This window comes from Scardinius erythrophthalmus, assembly GCF_964197995.2.
Source record: "Scardinius erythrophthalmus genome assembly, chromosome: 2".
Classification (NCBI taxonomy): domain Eukaryota; kingdom Metazoa; phylum Chordata; class Actinopteri; order Cypriniformes; family Leuciscidae; genus Scardinius; species Scardinius erythrophthalmus.
In genome coordinates, this window is record NC_138222.1 from 3,699,038 (window position 1) to 3,716,328 (window position 17,291).

The window sequence follows — 17,291 nt, forward strand, 5'->3', positions numbered from 1 at the left end:
AAATCACAATAATCCCATGCCAAAACCATTGATACAGGATGCATTTAAATCCCCCTGGGCCTGTACATACATTCTGTAATATGAAATTTTCCAACTATGAATGTTCTGCTCGATGCCAAAGCTGAAATGTTCCACCTAAATACAAAGCATATCTTACGGGAATTCAGTCCCAGTTTGTTATAACTACAGGCAACTTACTGAGAGAAGTAAGTATCAAAGGAATACAATTTTTTAAATTTAGCAATTTTTCGTTTAAAAGACGTCTAGTAGCCGTCCAAACACAGCCCAGACGTCTAGGCTAAAACAAGGGACAATTCGGGCTTTCAGTGAAAATGTAATAACCGTCTAAACCATCGCCCAAATGAGTGAAGAAATGAAACCAAACACCTTGTAATCACTGTTGACTTTGCTTACATGATGGAATATCACACATCTCGCAAGTTATTTTGGCAAAAACGACATGTAACCAAATACAAGGTTATTTTGTCTAGAAGTGTGTTGCTCATAGCCGGAGTAGGCTATATCGGGTCTATAGTTAACCGAGACGGCGAAATGACGGCTATTGTATGCTGGAAATGTATGTACTGTAATAAAAGTGATTATTCCTTGTCTTGCTGTATATAATGGTGGGCACTGGGCATACACTTCTAGATTTCACCTTGGTCACCTCTCATGCATTTATGTTCACAGAAAGACAGATTTGATGGCGTCGCAGTTGTCAGCGGTCTGAAAGCTCAGGCGTCCATCTTCTCCTCAGATCATGAAGTCTGGCAGGTCACGGTTCCTGAGCATCACACATTTCACCCATGAGCGAACAGGACTCTCCAGCGCCTCAGGCAAAGTACAGGCCCAGTGAATAACCCAGGTCAGGGTAACAGGTCCCGTCACTCCGTCACTCGCTGAAGTTTAGATGCACTTCTGACAGAACCTGAGACGCCATGGAGGAATGACGGGGTCATGTGTTATATATTTCATCATGGTGGATCTATAAATACAAATGTTAACATATGTCTGATAACACGGAGCAACTGGGTCATGTGGGACCGAATTCAATGAATGGACGAACATTTTATGGCGCTACGCCTTCCACAGATGATGTATAGGCTACATATACATACACTTAGACCAACTAATTTAGTGATTGCTATCAGGATGTGAAGAGACTTTCAAAAATCATAAAAATTAATAGCCTATATATATGTATATTTTTTTGCATTTAAGCAATGTGTCAAAAGCCATTATGCGATATTGTATACAGCTAATGTGATTTTCTAAAGGTTCGTATCATCTGACATGGCAAAAAATAATTAAATAAAGTTCCAGCTGTAAATGTCTCCTTTTGTCTCTGCTGTTCTCTGAGACGACCCACACATCAGGCGGAGGTTTCCAAGCTGAACCACACATTTATTCTTTAACATGCTGTTTGACACTTAGGATCACTTATAAGTGTTGATACGGCACACTAATGAGCAAACGAGTGAAGATGATGCTCATAAAAATTACTAAATTCTCTTGGTAGCAGTTACTGAATTTATGCAACATGTTTTGTTTACAGGCTTTGCATATTTGTTTGTGTTTGTGAGTTAGAGAGAGAGTTTGGTGCAACATGACAGACAAAACTGTATATTTTGGTTGAACTCTTCATTTAAATCTTCAATATAAATGTAATTTGTACAATTTGTGATCCCAATCCTGTTTTCTTCAAGTTAATACTGAAGAGGAGTAACAAATAAAGTCAGTGTGGCAACAGTGCAGTACAGCGCCTCAACGCTGATGAACACAAGAAGCCAGAGCTTGTGTGGTTCCAGCAAACACATCTTTGTTTTCTGAAGATTGGGTTTTTGTTTCTAAATCCTCCTCAGATTTCGTTACAAACAAGGATTTTCCAGGTTGATTTGGAAATGTAATCACAACACAAGGAACACACCTATCCAAGGATTAAAGGTGTGCTTTGCCTAATGGAAACAAAGACATTGTTTCCATGAGGAAACCCAAAGCCAATGGTGATTTGTTTAGTTGAACGTGTAAAGGTGTAACACCGTCAATCTGTTCCCAATTTTTCAGATTTAGTACATTACAATTTAAAGTACTTCTCATTCTGTAGTTTCATCTCATTGCACTCTGGTGATTTTATGTGATATTTGATGTATGTGTTAAAGAAAGTTATATAACATCCAGTGCCTTTACCAATGCAGACTAAACTCTGGCTATGAATTTTGACGTTTCTGGTACTTTCATGTATTATGCTTTGAAAACTCGCCAAGATTTTGTATTCACAAGAATCAACATGACAATCAAAAACAAATAATATTTACGTTTTCTCTTTCCATCTATATATTTTTCCAATCCAAGGAGATGTCAAGCCTATAGATGTCAGGACTTCAAACTGTATGTATTTACATGATACTTGTTGACTTGTATCCTAATGCAGCGTTCATCCATTTATTCAATGCATACAGAATATATTTGTAGCATGGCACACAATATTTACCATAATATACTGAAAAAAGCATTAAGAGTAGTATACATGCCATTAAAAACAGCCATTCTTTTATTGCAATGTCATTTGGTCTGGCCACAGCCACAGAAGTCACTGGTTTAACTTTAAAGCAAATTGTATTGCTTTTTCAATTGGCTATGAAGAGCAGAGGCTCCAGCTTGGTCAGCCTGACACACAAACCCAACATTATCAAAAATAACATTTGCTTTAGTTGTAATTAAAAGCAGAATTTCCATTGTTGAAATTCCACATACGCAGTCGCTTATGATTTATGTTTTTTAAGAACAGTGATATGACTTGAATCTCCATCACAAGGAATAAATTACTGCACCTTTAAAGTCTGAATGGCTTTTTTAATTTACAGTTAAATATAGAAATGTTATGAAAAAAGTTTCAGATAAAAAAAAAAAGTTAAGTCACATAAACTGAGTGAGTTTTAGAAGTGTGTGTGTTCAGACATTGGATTCAAGAGTGAGATATAACAAACAGCATCAAGCCTCATCCTCTGGAAATACTGTACATGAGCAACAATGTTCAGAAATGTAATAATCGAATGCATTACCACAGTGTTTGAGCGGTTAACATTACCTTCACTGTCACAAATCTTGAGCATTTATTCAAATTCATATATTCCACCAAGGCACGTCATTTCTAAAACACAATCCAGAGTGGTTCCAGTTCTGTAAATGAATTTAATGTACAAGAGACTCTGACGTAAGGCCATTAACGCCCAGTGGTGAATGTTACGCATTACGAGAGTCCAGACTCTCATGTTTGGGTTTTCTCTGAGTCTCTATGATCAGCACCCACGGCCTCTGCTACACACGTGAAGCCTTGTGCCCTATTAAAAAAAACAAAAACAAATGTGTTTAATACCATTATGTTTGTTATAATTTAGTAGGAGTGTAACGGTGCACAGAAGTCACGGTTCGATACGAGTTCGGTACAATAGGAAAAAGCAACAGATCCCCAATGCTAGGTTTCTTATATATTTTGAACAGACATTCGTGCAAATTACAGTTTGTTCCACCTAGTGGCATTTAGTCCCCTAGTTGGTTCAGTACAGTCCCGTGTCCTAACTACACGAGACGCGCGATAAAATGCCTCTTCTCCATGTTGATCAGAGTGTTTGTCCTAACCAGCCGCGACGGCGACACGCGACGATTCTATTTTAGAAACGGTTTCTATTTTTCTGCGACGTCGCGCTGGAACAACAAACACAAAGTGTGGCGATGATAATCTCAGGAACTGTTTATGTGCTTTATTTAATGTTTAAAGCGTGTAATGTGACTTTGAATATCATTTAGTGCTCCAGCTTTGAAGCTGTAAAAGCAACGGTGGATAATTCACCTCAGATCTTGAAATTAAAGAGATGTTAAAACTGTGAACAAACAAGTGTATTCTTTGACAAAGATTGTTTTAGTAACACAGCCTATGTATTTTTAATAATGTTTAAATGGTGTAATATTTGTGAATTTGATTATGTAGCACTTATCCATTTTCTTGCGAGTGCTGTCAAGATTACTCTCTGGTGCCGCGAGACTCCGCCCACACGCTGTTCTGATTGGCTGACTACGCCCACACGCTGCTCTGATTGGCTGACTCCGCCCACACACTGTTCTGATTGGCTGTGGGTTTTGATTGATTTTGACGCATGTCGCATCGCGTCTAGTGTGGACAGACACATTATTTGTCGCTGGAGCTTATCGAATCGCTTCAGGTCAGGACACGGTGTGGGTGTATTAAGCACTGAGCAGTAATGCACTCTTGCCAAAGAGTATTTGATCACAATCAGCTATAAAACTAAAAAGCATCTTGTGTTATAAAAGTACTAATTAAATAGAATATAGCAAAGTAACACTTGTGCAGAGATTAGTTTTCTTTGCGCGTGAGAGTTCATTAACATGCGGTGACAATGGCGGATGCACAAAGTTCGATATTCTGCTTTTTCAAGTAATCACGTAAAGATGAGCGAGAAGGAGAAGAAGAGTCCACTTGACCTTTCCACGAGGAGACAGCGAGTGACGCGACACCTGAGGATTCATATTTCCAGGACACTGGACTGTAGTGAGATTTACACGACACAAATCGGCACATTGCCAAATGATTTAGTCTCATTATAACAGCGAAAACCACTTAAAGCTGCAGTCCGTAATATTTTGGGCTGAAAAATGATAAAAAATGATCACCAGCCAGTGTTCAACGCTCTCTGCTTGCCGTAGCTCGATTCAAAACGGTAAGCTTGTAATAATGTATTTAACTCCAGTGGTACTGGTGGATTTCCGCGAGAAATTCGAGCATGTGTTTGCGTCATTACGTCACATCTGTACACATAAAGAAGAGTCTCGGGTAGCTATGAGTGTGAGGATGCTGGAGGTTTATAGCCTTTTCTCACAGCACTGGATATAATTAAACTTATCAATTTGATGGCGGATCCAGAAACGTTAGAACGACAATCACCAGTGACAACTGGAGACTCACCCGTTGTAAAACGCGAAAGACTTCGGACTTGGGAGAAAAAAAGAGACTGTAACCGGTCCGTGCGAAAACAAGGACAAATATCAGAAGGGCATTAAATGTAGTCACGCAATGCTGATGTTGTTAACATTAACAATTTGAGAAAGTATAATTTGCACGGTTTGACGTGATATAATAAGCGATCGTTAGATTTAGTGTTGTCACAGTACCAAAATTTCAGTATTCGGTACCAATACCAGTGAAAATCCACGGTTCTCGGTACCAATTTCGGTACTAAAGCTTAATTTAGATTAAATTTACATAATTATATTAAAGTGTATATCATAGTTACAAAGATGGAAACTTAAAAACACTTTACAATAAGATTCCATTTGTTAGATAACATTAGATAAAATTACCTAACAATAGACAATAGTTACTGTATATAGGCTACTGTCGCAATTATTCTCCTTTAGGGGTTAATTTAAAAATACATTTTTAAAATCAAAAGTTAACATTATTTATGTTAACATTATTTAATGCACAATGAATGAAGTGAACAAACATGACCAATCAAGTGTTTATATTAAATAACATTCACAAACATTAATTAATGTTGTAAAAATATATTGTTCACTCAATGTGTTGATGTTAGATAACGCATTGTAATGTTAATTTAATGAATGGTATCTTATTGTAGCGTTACCAAACTATACAGGAGATAAAACGTGTTTTATTTGACTTGACTGTACTTTTATTTAATCCAAAACTGCATTCATATTTAATTTTAAAAGGGCTTTTTAAACCTGCTAAGAGTTATCCAGCCAAGAATAAGCCTAGAACTGCTTTTCTGACGGACTGATATTAATGACAATGACGGCTTTTTATTTCTCATCTCCATAAATATATCTAGTAGTAAAGCTAATGCAAGGGCTAGAAATCAATTAATTCTTTGCTGATACTTCCTCGTCATCATGGAGAGCGCAGTTCGCACCGCTTTCTCCTTTCCACAAGCGCTTGTTCTCCCGTGGCGTCTGTCGTTGCTATGCATCCATGAACAAAGGCGCGCATGGAAAAAAGCGCGCACCGCTTCTATTATGAGCGCGCCATTTGAAATAACGAATCTGCACGCGCAAAAACATCAGCACCACATCAGTAGCACCGCCGGTCGCCATGTCTCAGCGCTTTTATGAAGAGGACGCAACTGCACGCGCTTCGGGCATGCACGCGCATCAAGTACCGGCTTTGAGAAAACCTGGTACCGTAACGTTTAAAAAAATTTAGTACCGACTTGGTACCGAAGTACCGGGTCTTTGACAACACTAGTTAGATTTAATCGGCGTGATTTACTGCAATGTTTTTTTCCCCTTAGTTGGTCAGAACAAAAGTGGATGTTAATTGTTCAGATGACATTTTCCAGTGAAAACTCTTATGTTGGTCATACTTCCCAAAAGTAGAATCTGTGATTGCGAATGCCAGGATCCACACCGGCGGCGACTGACAGCCGCACATTCTCCTCAAAACACTGGATTCATCCGCGCTGTGCCGTGCCGAGACACAACCCACGTAAAGTTGATAACGATTTCGGACAGATATGGCGACAAAGAGGAAAAACTGCGGACTGCAGCTTTAAAATACTACGGCATTGAACACAAATTGAAATTGCGAATTGACACACAATATGGCCAATGGAAACATGCAATTTTCGCATGATTGCCCATATATTGGAAAAAAAAGTTTTTACACTTTCATGAGGTGTTTTTTCAGGCAATTCGAAATAGGAAATATTTGTGCGGCGGCTGTGATACACGTAAACTTACTAACATCCCTCGCCATGATTTTTGGAATGAATTATCGCAAGACGAAAAAAAAACAAGACGTTTTAGTCGCATAACATCAGTTAATGGAAACGCTGTAATTTCGCAATCGTTTTTTATCGACATTTAGAAAATATCGCAAAGATTTTGCGCAAATCTGTAATGGAAACGCGGCTTGTGTTTGTCGTCTGACTGTACGCACCGAACCGTGACGGTTTGAGGCCGTTACACCCCTAATATCTAGAGAAGTGTTAAAAGCATTGGTGTGCTCACTTCAACAGATCGTCCAGCTCTCTCTTGATTCTGTTGACTACAGGCGGACCCTGGTACACGAGAGCCGTGTAGAGCTGCACGAGAGAGGCTCCCGCGAGGATCTTATCCAGAGCGTCCCGTCCACTGGCCACTCCACCCACGCCAACAATCGGCAACTTCCCTACAAACTCACACAAAAGATTACTTCCTTATTAATCAAATTCACATGTACATTTCAATTAGGGCTGACACGGCATCTGAGGTTCACTACAGCTATAGAAGTCTTGAAAAAAATAATGCTATCAGTCAATGATTTGTGTTTTTTCTTTTCTTTGCCTAATCAATCACAATATTATATATAAAAGAAACAATTCCACTTGTTTGTTACCTTGAGACTAAAAAACAAAACTGATAAAAGAGTGTGAATGAAACCCAGGCATTATGGAGCGCTAAACTAAACTCTCACATCACCTTATTTATTGTATTTTATCTTTATGTGCCATATTTTCATACAGTACAGGTCAAAAGTTTGGAAACATTAAGTATTTTTATATTTTTGAAAGAAGTCTCTAATGCTTATCAAGGCTGCGTTTATTTGATCAAAAATACAGAAAAAAAAAAAACAGTAATATTGTGAAATATTATTACAACTTAAAATAATAGTTTTCTATTTGAATATACTTTAAAAAATAATTTATTCCCCTGATGCAAAGCTGAATTTTCAGCATCATTACTCCAGTCTTCAGTGTCACATGTGACATCCAGTCTATCACATGATCCTTTAGAAATCATTCTAATATTCTGATTTATTGTGAGTGCTGGAAACAGTTCTGCTGCCTAATATATTTGATGAATAAAAGGTTAAAAAGAACTGCATTTATTAAAAAAAAAAAAAATCTTCTTTACTATAACTTTTTATCAATTTAACACTTCCTTGCTGAATAAAAGTATTGATTTATTTCAAAAAAGAAAGAAAAAAAAATTACTGACCAGTAGTGTATATTGCTGTTACAAAAGATTTCTATTTTTTTTTTTTTTTTTTTACTTTTTACTTTTTATTCATCAAAGTATCCTAAAAAAGTATCACAGGTTATGAAAAAATATTAAGCAGCAGAACTGTTTCCAACACTCATAATGAATCATCATGTTAGAATGATTTCTAAAGGATCATGTGATAGACTGGAGTAATGATCCTGAAAATTCAGCTTTGCATCACAGGAATAAATGATAATTTAAAGTATAATAAATTGAAAACCAATTATTTTAAATTATAATAATATATCACAATATTACATTTTTTTTCTGTATTTTTGATCAAATAAATGCAGGCTTGATGAGCAGAAGAAACTTCTTTCAAAAACATTAAAAATAGTAATGTTTCCAAACTTTTGGCCTGTACTGTATGTGTATTCATTTTTAAATATCATGATTATCGGCAGTACTGTTATATTGCAACACCCCTAATTAACACGATAATTTTTTTTCATTGTATTTCAATAGAATAATTAAGACTGTCATGGATTCAAATGCTTGATTAAAAGATTTTGCCCGTGTCTATTTTTACTACCACATAAAAATAAATCTGATTAATCGTCAAAATAATCGACAGATTAATCGATTACCAAAATGATTGTCAGACAGCCTTAATCACAATTACCGACACCCTAATTTCAATCTATCAGTCTAAATACAAAAGAAATGTGTAAAGATGAAAATAAGGCTTTAAGGGTACCTTGAGTCAGTGTGTACATCTCTCGCACCGTCTGAGTCGACAGCTCCTTCAGAGGCTGACCGCTGAGTCCTCCTATTTCATGTTTTTTAGGGTCTTTAAGAGTGTCTGGTCTGGAAATAGTGGTGTTGGAAACCATTAAACCATCAATGCCAACCTAAAAAACAACAAAAAAATCCTGTAATTATGCAACTTGCCCATCTTGTAAATGAACCAGTCATAATATTTTCCCACATATATTTTTGACCTGTGAATTATGTGTAGGACTGACCTCCATGATGACCTCAGCAATGTCTTGCTTGTCCTGTGTAGAAAGATCTGGGGCGATTTTCACGACCACAGGCAGTCGCTTCTCCGTCCGCAAAGAATCACGCTCTTTAAGCACCTGAATAACCACCAACACCAAGACCAAATGAATAAATGTTAAGCTGATTTACACACAGGATGAAATAAGTTCATTCGTTTTAATGCAAGATCTGATAATAATAATATCGGACAATACAGATTTCACTTGTTTGAAGTTTATTTTCACCAGAAAATAAAAGATTTCACTCACTTTTATACAAACAAATCTTACTAACCGTAGTGCAGAGATATCATGATGGTGTGAATATACCGTAGGACTGATACGGATATTAAACAGATTTATCAGCAATTTCTTTTCATATAACTTCTTATAACTTTTTATTGCAAATGATTTAATGTTCCATGTACTTTGAGACGGCAGCTATATTTACATCCAAAGTGGAGAATTTAACTTGTGCGCAAAATTGGGAATATCGCATAAAACACTCGCGGGAAAAAAGCAGCGTTTCCATCCCATGTGTTCAAGAGAACAAAATCATCACTTCCTGGGAAACTGGCTCAAAATATCTGCAATAAAACTGGAAGTTGCTCAGATCTGGCTCTTTTATATATACCGAAATAACATCTGTATTTTTGTCCGACACCGATAAATCTTTATATTCAAAAGCCGATAACCGATAATGGCCGATAAATTTAAATCCAAATTTTTATATAATTTCTGAGAGCCTATTGGCCGACACTGGTCATGTGTGTGATGCTGGCCAATAGTGAGTCTGCGTTCTGACATACAACCCAGAAGCGCTGCGCTGTTACACACCGTGAACTCACTCAGAGAAACACAGAAGAAAATTAAGAGTTGAATAAAGTCGTTATTTTTGCGCGCAAAAAGTATTCTCGTCGCTTGATAAACTTAAAGTTGAGCCACTGTAGTCACTTTTTTAAACACTGTCTTTACTAACTTTCTGGGCCGGCAAGTTTCAATTACAGAGAAGCCTATGGAGGAGTGATCAGCTCTCAGATTTAATCAAAAATATCTCAATTTGTGTTCTGAAGATGAGCGAAAGTCTTACGGAGTTGGAACAACATGAGAGAGAGTGATCATTTTTGGGTGAACTAACTCTTTACTGCAGTTTTCAGACCTGGAATGAAGTATTACCTTGTCCAGGAGGTGGCGCAGTTCTTCCTTGCCCTGTAGGTCTCTCAGGCCGGGAGTGTTGGGACTGCTCACGTTCACCACCAGGTAGTCAGCGAGAGGACCCAGTGTCCGCACACCCTCCACATAATCTGACACCGCGTCTGCAGAAAGCTTGTTCTTCCCCAGGTTCACGCCGAGAGGTTTACCAGCTGAGATTAGACATTCATATGGTTACAGAGAAGCATGACTTTCCTGGCGAAGCCACTCAGATGTATTCAAATAAGTAGGAAAAAGCAGTGAATGTCTTTTTTTTTTCCAAGGCATTAAGGGAAATTATATTATGTAAAGATATTTTCACAGAGTTAAGATTAAAAATGGAAACTCATCCACATTCCCCTGCTGCCTTCACAATAAATAAGAGTGAAATTAAGCAGTTGTGTGTCTGTTATTTACCTTTTGTTAGTTCTGACTGCACATGCTGTCTGGCTTTCAACCGTTCTTGCACCACAGAAAGGCCACAACTATTGAATCCATATCTGAAATATATTATACAGTAATTATACGATTATAATATTTGACATTTACTTATTAAGTACCATATTTTGGAGAAACTATCAGGATGGTATTCCTCGAAGCACCATAATATTTGAGTTTGATAATCATAAGGATACATTTCCATCAGTACTGTGGTACTACTACAGTGTTACCAATTATTGTGAGCCAGGTTTAAGTTTATTGGCTTATTTGCAATTGCTTACAAAAAAATAACACAATTGAAGCCATAAACAATCATGGAACGCGTGCAGTTTAATATGCATGTTAGGGGTTTGTTCAGACCCTACGCATTTTAAAAGAGAAAGTCCAGACTTAAACTTTCACATGGCGAGCAGCATTTGGCATTCAAAACCGGCAACATGGACAAACAGCAGTCGCTTACTCCATCTGGAGCGACTCCACCCTGGTTTGAATGCCTGTGAAGAACATGTACAAAACACTGGCTGACAGTATTGCTGATATTAATGACATTTATAGTGTTTGATGTTGACATCAGCCAAAAATAGAAATTAGAATACCTCGTCAAGTCAGAAATTAGGATTCAGTTCAAGCTTATTTATACAAAACAACAACAACAAAAAAACCTATATACTTATAAAACTTTGCTATAAACTTCATTCACTCTTAAGTATGAATGAAAAAGCACACCTCACAAATCGTGCACTGAAGTTAACGAAGAGATTATAGAATATGGCTGTGAAAAGATTAAAATCATTTCAAGACATTTTCTATAGCCTCACTGTCTCCAAAAACACTACTCTTCAGGAAAATAATAATTAATAATAAATAATTAAACACTGCACTGTCAAAGTTGATGTTGTGGCTTTATATATATATATATATACACACACACAGGAAATATCAGTTTAAATTTCCAATCATTCTTTTTGCCATTAATTGTAATAATCCAGTGAGATTTGTGTATGCACAAGGAGTCTGACAACAGCCGGTATGATCTGATCTCACCATCATCGAGTCCGTCTGTGATTACATGAAGAAACAGAAGAAACTGAGACAGACTAAATCCAGAAGAACTGCGGGAACGTCTCCGAGACGCTTGAAGAAACCTTCCTGCAAAGCTACTGTGAAAAGCACTGGCACTTGTGTTAAAATGCTGTAAAGTGAGAATGCTTTCAAAAAAAAAAAAAAAAATTAAATTTATTTATGATTTAACTTCTATTAATTAATTAAAATCAATATATGGTGTAACGACCCTTTGCGTTTAAAACGGCTTTTGTCCAGGTACACTTGCGCATGGTTTTTCAGGAAGCTTTGCAGGAAGGTTTCTTCAAGCGTCTCGGAGACGTTCCCGCAGTTCTTCTGGATTTAGTCTGTCTCAGTTTCTTCATGTAATCACAGACGGACTCGATGATGGTGAGATCAGATCATACCGGCTGTTGTCAGACACAAATCTCACTGGATTATTACAATTAATGGCAAAAAGAATGTTTGGAAATGTAAACTGATAATTTCCTGTGTGTGTGTGTGTGTATATATATATATATATATATATATATATATAAAGCCACAACATTTAAGCGACTCGCTCGTATGTATTATAAATGGCAGATTCTACACTCACGAGAATACTTGATTAGTTGGGGGAAGTAATTACACATTAATGAGCACATATCATTTTTAAAGAACAAAGTGTTTTTTGCTAAGAATCAACTTAAAAAATTACACAGTGTAGCTTTAAGAAAGAAAAGAGCTAAGTGTTGTGTTCTGTAATTAATTCCATAAATAATGCAATATACTCATCGCACAATATATGTGCAGCACAAGACGAAGAGGACTTTGAATTATGATTATGATTGATTATGGACACCCATAGGTTTATCTCCGCGGAGAAACCACATCCACACCTGTTAATGACTGCCTGGTCTGACTCCAGCCTGAACACACGGGGCTTTGGGTTTCCGTCCTGAGCCTTCGGGGTGACGGTCCCCACTTCCACGAACCCAAAGCCCAGTTTATAGAGGCCATCCACGGCCTCTCCGTGCTTGTCGAAGCCGGCTGCTATCCCAACTGGGTTCTGGAACTTTCGACCCATCACATGCACTTCCTGAGGAGAAAAAACTAAATTACTTTGTCTTTCCCTGAAATATTAATAAAACTGTCCTGACCCATTAAGCCGATATAGTGAAAGCTAATCTGAATGCTAAGGCGAATCTTGCAGTTTTCCAAATCTTCAAAGTAGGGATGCACCGATATGAACATTTTGTCCGATACCGATAATTCCAACAATTCTTTATTTGAAAGCCGATAACCGGTATATTGGCCGCTAAATCTAAATACAATATAATTTTTTTAAAGCCTGATTACAAAAACAGAAGTCTCACCATTAAAATCCACGTCCCAAACACACAGTTCTCAATATAACTTTATGTAGCCGATATGACAGACTTCACTATTTTCCTTTTCAAAGTGAATCCAATCATATTTCAAGCTATTCAGAAACATCATGTTGAACGAAGTGTCTCAGCTGAAGGAAATAATACATTATTTGTATCGGCTTTAATATATCAGCCACATTTTCTTATCAGGCCGATAACAATAACATTAAAAAATGAATGTATCTCGGCCGATACCGCTATGGTGGCCGATAAATTGTGCATCCCTACAATGCAAAGTACCTCAAATTATGAATCAGCCTAGTCAACAGCAATGCAGTGTATCCATCACTGGTGTTTCACACACACTGACCAGTGACGCTGGATCCTTGTAGTTGTTGAGAGGCACAAGTCCAAGTCCAATCAACCGGACAGCCATAACATGAGCCGTCTCCGCTCCCACAAACCTCTGCAACACTGGCATGAGAGCATCGGCATAGAAGCGCTCGTCTCCCGAGGCCGTGAGGTATCCCAGGAACACGCCACTGCCACATCCGATGATCTTTAAGGCATCTTTCGCTTGTTTCTGCAAAGAGCAAGAGAGGATACTTGAGCAACAAGAGACCATCCTTTCTTCTAAAACCCATTATCTGCTGAAACCTCAATAAGACAGTGCACTGCACTCCCATCACTCCCATTTTGAAAGAAAGGATCCCAATCGCACACTTTTGGGTCATTCTGTCAACTCAACCAGGGGTCTCTGCCTGGCTAAAATTGAAATACATGAATGAAGATGAAAGCCAAAATATTAAAGGGGGTCAAAATGACAATTTTGACATGAGATTTGGAGCCAAATTACAGTGAGGTAAAAATTATTTTTGAAAGATGGCAGCATCATTTTATTTTTACAAAGAGATTGGTAGATCTATCCGTGAAATCTGTTGAGCAATCTGTGTTGCATTATACGCCAACGGCGACAGTTCAAAAATGGGGAAAAGCACTGTGTTTTTTACCCCAAGTTTGCATGCCTGTAACTCTAAAAGTTATCTCAATATTCTTCTAGATTCTAATTATTAATAATAATCTTTTCTTTTAAAATCTATATTTTTAAGGTCCTATATGATTCAATCCCATAGATATGGGGATCTCTATGTTCAAATTAATGAATTTTACCTATTTCCAATGATCGAAAAACCAAATGTTTTCAAAAAGCTAATATTTATTGTGTTTAAAGAATAATGTCTGAAGAACAAATAATATTAAAACCAGAAATGTATCTCGTTTCCTTTTATCAAAACAATTGCATACATACAACACACCTCTCTTAAAGGGGTGGTTCGGGATTTTTGACATCGGACCTCATTTTTAAGTCAGCCTGGTTGTTATTCATCAGTGGAGACATTTTTTAAAAAAAATTATCCAGTCCTTATATTTGGATAGTTAGCCGATGCTAGTCTAGCGCGAGTCAAGGGTAGATGTTAGCCAGCCATTAAAAACCGTTTTACCCACTCCACAGTGCACCAAACGCAAATCAATTATAACACTAGACTATCGATGCAAATGTCCGTTGAGAGAATAATGTTAGAAATCAAACTTACCTTTCATCACATTGCATTAGTTATAATTTGTTCCCTGTAATCATAAGCCTTGTCTACAGCAGCAGCGGAGTGATATTGATTACCTAGGCAACCGAGTGAGCCGGTACACACATGTACTGCACACACTGTAGTGCTCTTCTTTTCTGTGTTTACTTTTTGCCGCATTACTAACTGGAGCAAAGTAAAATTCCGCAGCTGCTGAGAAACTAGTTCCTTTGGGATCATTGAGATGAAAGGTAAGTTTGATTTCTAACATTATTCTCTCAACGGACATTTGCATCGATAGTCTAGTGTCATAATTGATTTGCGTTTGGTGCACTGTGGAGTGGGTAAAACGGTTTTTAATGGCTGGCTAACATCTACCCTTGACTCGCGCTAGCCTAGCATCGGCTAACTATCCAAATATAAGGACTGGATAATTTTTTTTTTTTAAATGTCTCCACTGATGAATAACAACCAGGCTGACTTAAAAATGAGGTCCGATGTCAAAAATCCCGAACCACCCCTTTAAAGGAACACTCCACCGTTTTTTGAAATAGGGCTTATTCATCTTCTTTCCTACATTTAGATAGGTGGGCAAATGCATTTTTGTCTCAGTGCATGCACTGTTTTAGTTTGACAGGGTCGGCGCTAGCTTAGCTTAGCATAATGAATGGAATCCTTTGTTGCCAGCTAGCATGTCCTGAGTAAAAGTGATATATATAAAAAAAAAAAAAACCCCACCTAATTACTTCTTGTGGCCTGCGTATTCACAACGAGTACAAATAGTGATGCAGATTAACACTAGGCGATTTCCTAGGCAGATATTGACTTATATATTAAGGATTATATTGAGATATCGTGATATCTCTGCGCCCAAGTAGCAGTGCTTCGCCTGTGCTTCCCCCTAATATAGTCCCAAGTTAATATCTGCCTAGGAAATCGCCTAGTGTTAATCTGCATCGCTATTTATACCTCGTTGTGAATAGGCAGGCCACAAGAAGTAATTAGGTGGGGTTTTTTTTAAATCACTTTTACTCAGGACATGCTAGCTGGCAACAAAGGACTCTATTCATTATGCTAAGCTAAGCTAGCGCCGACCCTGTCAAACTAAAACAATGCATGCACTGAGACAAAAATGCATTTGCCCACCTATCTAAATGTAGGAAAGAAGGTGAATAAGCCCTATTTAAAAAAACGGTGGAGTGTTCCTTCAAGTGCAAACTGCCATTTTTCCAAAGTTTGTGATGAATCTTAACAATTTTAGATTCTTGTTCCTATGAAACTTTTCTTCTGAAATCTTCATTTTTAAGGCCCTATATGGGTCAATCCCAGAGAAATTGGGATCTCAATGTTGTAACATTTACAATAATGCGCATTTGTACTCTTGGTAGCTTCAGAAGTTTTAAGAACAAAATCCCTTCTTCCAAATATCCCTAAAATGGATTAAAATATAGATTCTTATAAATAAACTTTTGAGAGCGAGTTAATGGGACTCAACTTGATCATCTCAGTGGATTTTTTAGTTGTTTTTTTTACCATCTCAGTGGATTTTTGATTTTTAAGTGCGTTTTCCCCATTTTTAACTGTCCCCGTTGGCATATAATGCAACACAGATTGCTAAAGTAAACAGATTTGACTAATAGACCTACCAATCTCAGTGTACAAAATACAAATAAAATAAAAAATCTTTTTTTACACCACTGCAATTTTCCTCTAAATCTCAGGTGAAAATGATCATTTTGACCCCACTCTACAAAATAATGGATTGGTCAGAAAATATACATCTACGATATTTAATACTTTGGCTTTCATTACTATTATGCTTGTCTTTCTTCAAAATAAAATAAAAAATTGAGCAGTGGAAGTTTCTGAAATTTGGTTGATTTGACAGGGAGTGACACTATAAACGTGAACTACAGATCAAAATCATATTTGTGGACACATGCACGATTTTACCTTTAGAACTGAAATAATATATTACAGGCTAAGTATCCACTAAAAAACAAAACAAATATTATCGTACCACCATAAAGCCCAGTGGTGGCATAATACCATTGTACTCGATATTTTGTTATATTTTCCATGGTAACTTGCGTCCAAAATACCCCTGGCAGTGGCATTATCCTGGTACGCTTATGTTAGTGTAAATCATCAGAACAGCTTTCGACAAATAACAAAACACAACGTTTAATACAATTAAACCTGTCATTGCAATCAAATATTAATATGAAATTTCATAATCACACAATTTAACTGGGAAAATCAGCTGATTGAAAAACGTTTGAGACACAAAACTAGGAAAAAGTGCCAGATATGACAGCTGTAAATGCATGCTCTGCTCGAGTTAATAACGCTTACCAAAACACTAAAACAAACTCTATATTAACATTCACCTTCAGTCGTCCCGCCATGAGTGTTGCATGACAGTCAATCCAAACAACGTGCAGAGCTTCGCCACTCACTTCCGGGACGAAATCTCGCGAGAATAAAGTAGCCCTGAGAACAAAAATCACATCAGGTATTTGTTGTAACACAGCTAAAAGTGTGATATTGTGATCCATCTTTTCTTTGAATGTGTATATTCGAGACTTTTTTTTAGATGTCTCTAACTTCATTTCTAGGCTGTT

The 17,291-nt window shown here is 37.2% G+C and overlaps 1 protein-coding gene across 3 annotated transcripts; it reads right to left on the reverse strand.

The window, feature by feature from the left end:
- Positions 1 to 1,630: 1,630 nt before the first annotated feature.
- On the reverse strand, positions 1,631 to 17,155 carry dhodh (dihydroorotate dehydrogenase). Of its 3 annotated transcripts, none has more exons than XM_081359355.1 (9): positions 17,058 to 17,155; positions 13,458 to 13,670; positions 12,617 to 12,816; positions 10,650 to 10,732; positions 10,218 to 10,405; positions 9,027 to 9,140; positions 8,759 to 8,912; positions 7,048 to 7,207; positions 1,631 to 3,341 (listed from the first exon to the last, which is right to left on the reverse strand). In XM_081359355.1, the coding sequence occupies exons 1-9, from the start codon at positions 17,073 to 17,075 to the stop codon at positions 3,269 to 3,271; spliced, it is 1,203 nt and encodes a 400-aa protein (XP_081215481.1). In that variant the 5' UTR covers positions 17,076 to 17,155; the 3' UTR covers positions 1,631 to 3,268. The 3 variants fall into 3 exon arrangements, 2 of the variants coding, with proteins under 2 accessions (XP_081215481.1, XP_081215482.1); XM_081359356.1 differs by having other exon boundaries at positions 2,314 to 3,341; positions 17,023 to 17,135; XR_014029701.1 differs by having other exon boundaries at positions 2,428 to 3,341; positions 7,048 to 7,214; positions 17,058 to 17,129.
- Positions 17,156 to 17,291: the final 136 nt, after the last annotated feature.

Bases quoted from the DNA above. Each gene is read 5' to 3' on its own strand.
- dhodh (XM_081359355.1), bottom strand. The intron at 10,733-12,616 runs GTGTGGATGTGG...AATATATTTCAG, and splicing joins GACCAGGCAGTCATTAACAG to ATATGGATTCAATAGTTGTG. The intron at 8,913-9,026 runs GTCAGTCCTACA...GTTGTTTTTTAG, and splicing joins TTGCTGAGGTCATCATGGAG to GTTGGCATTGATGGTTTAAT.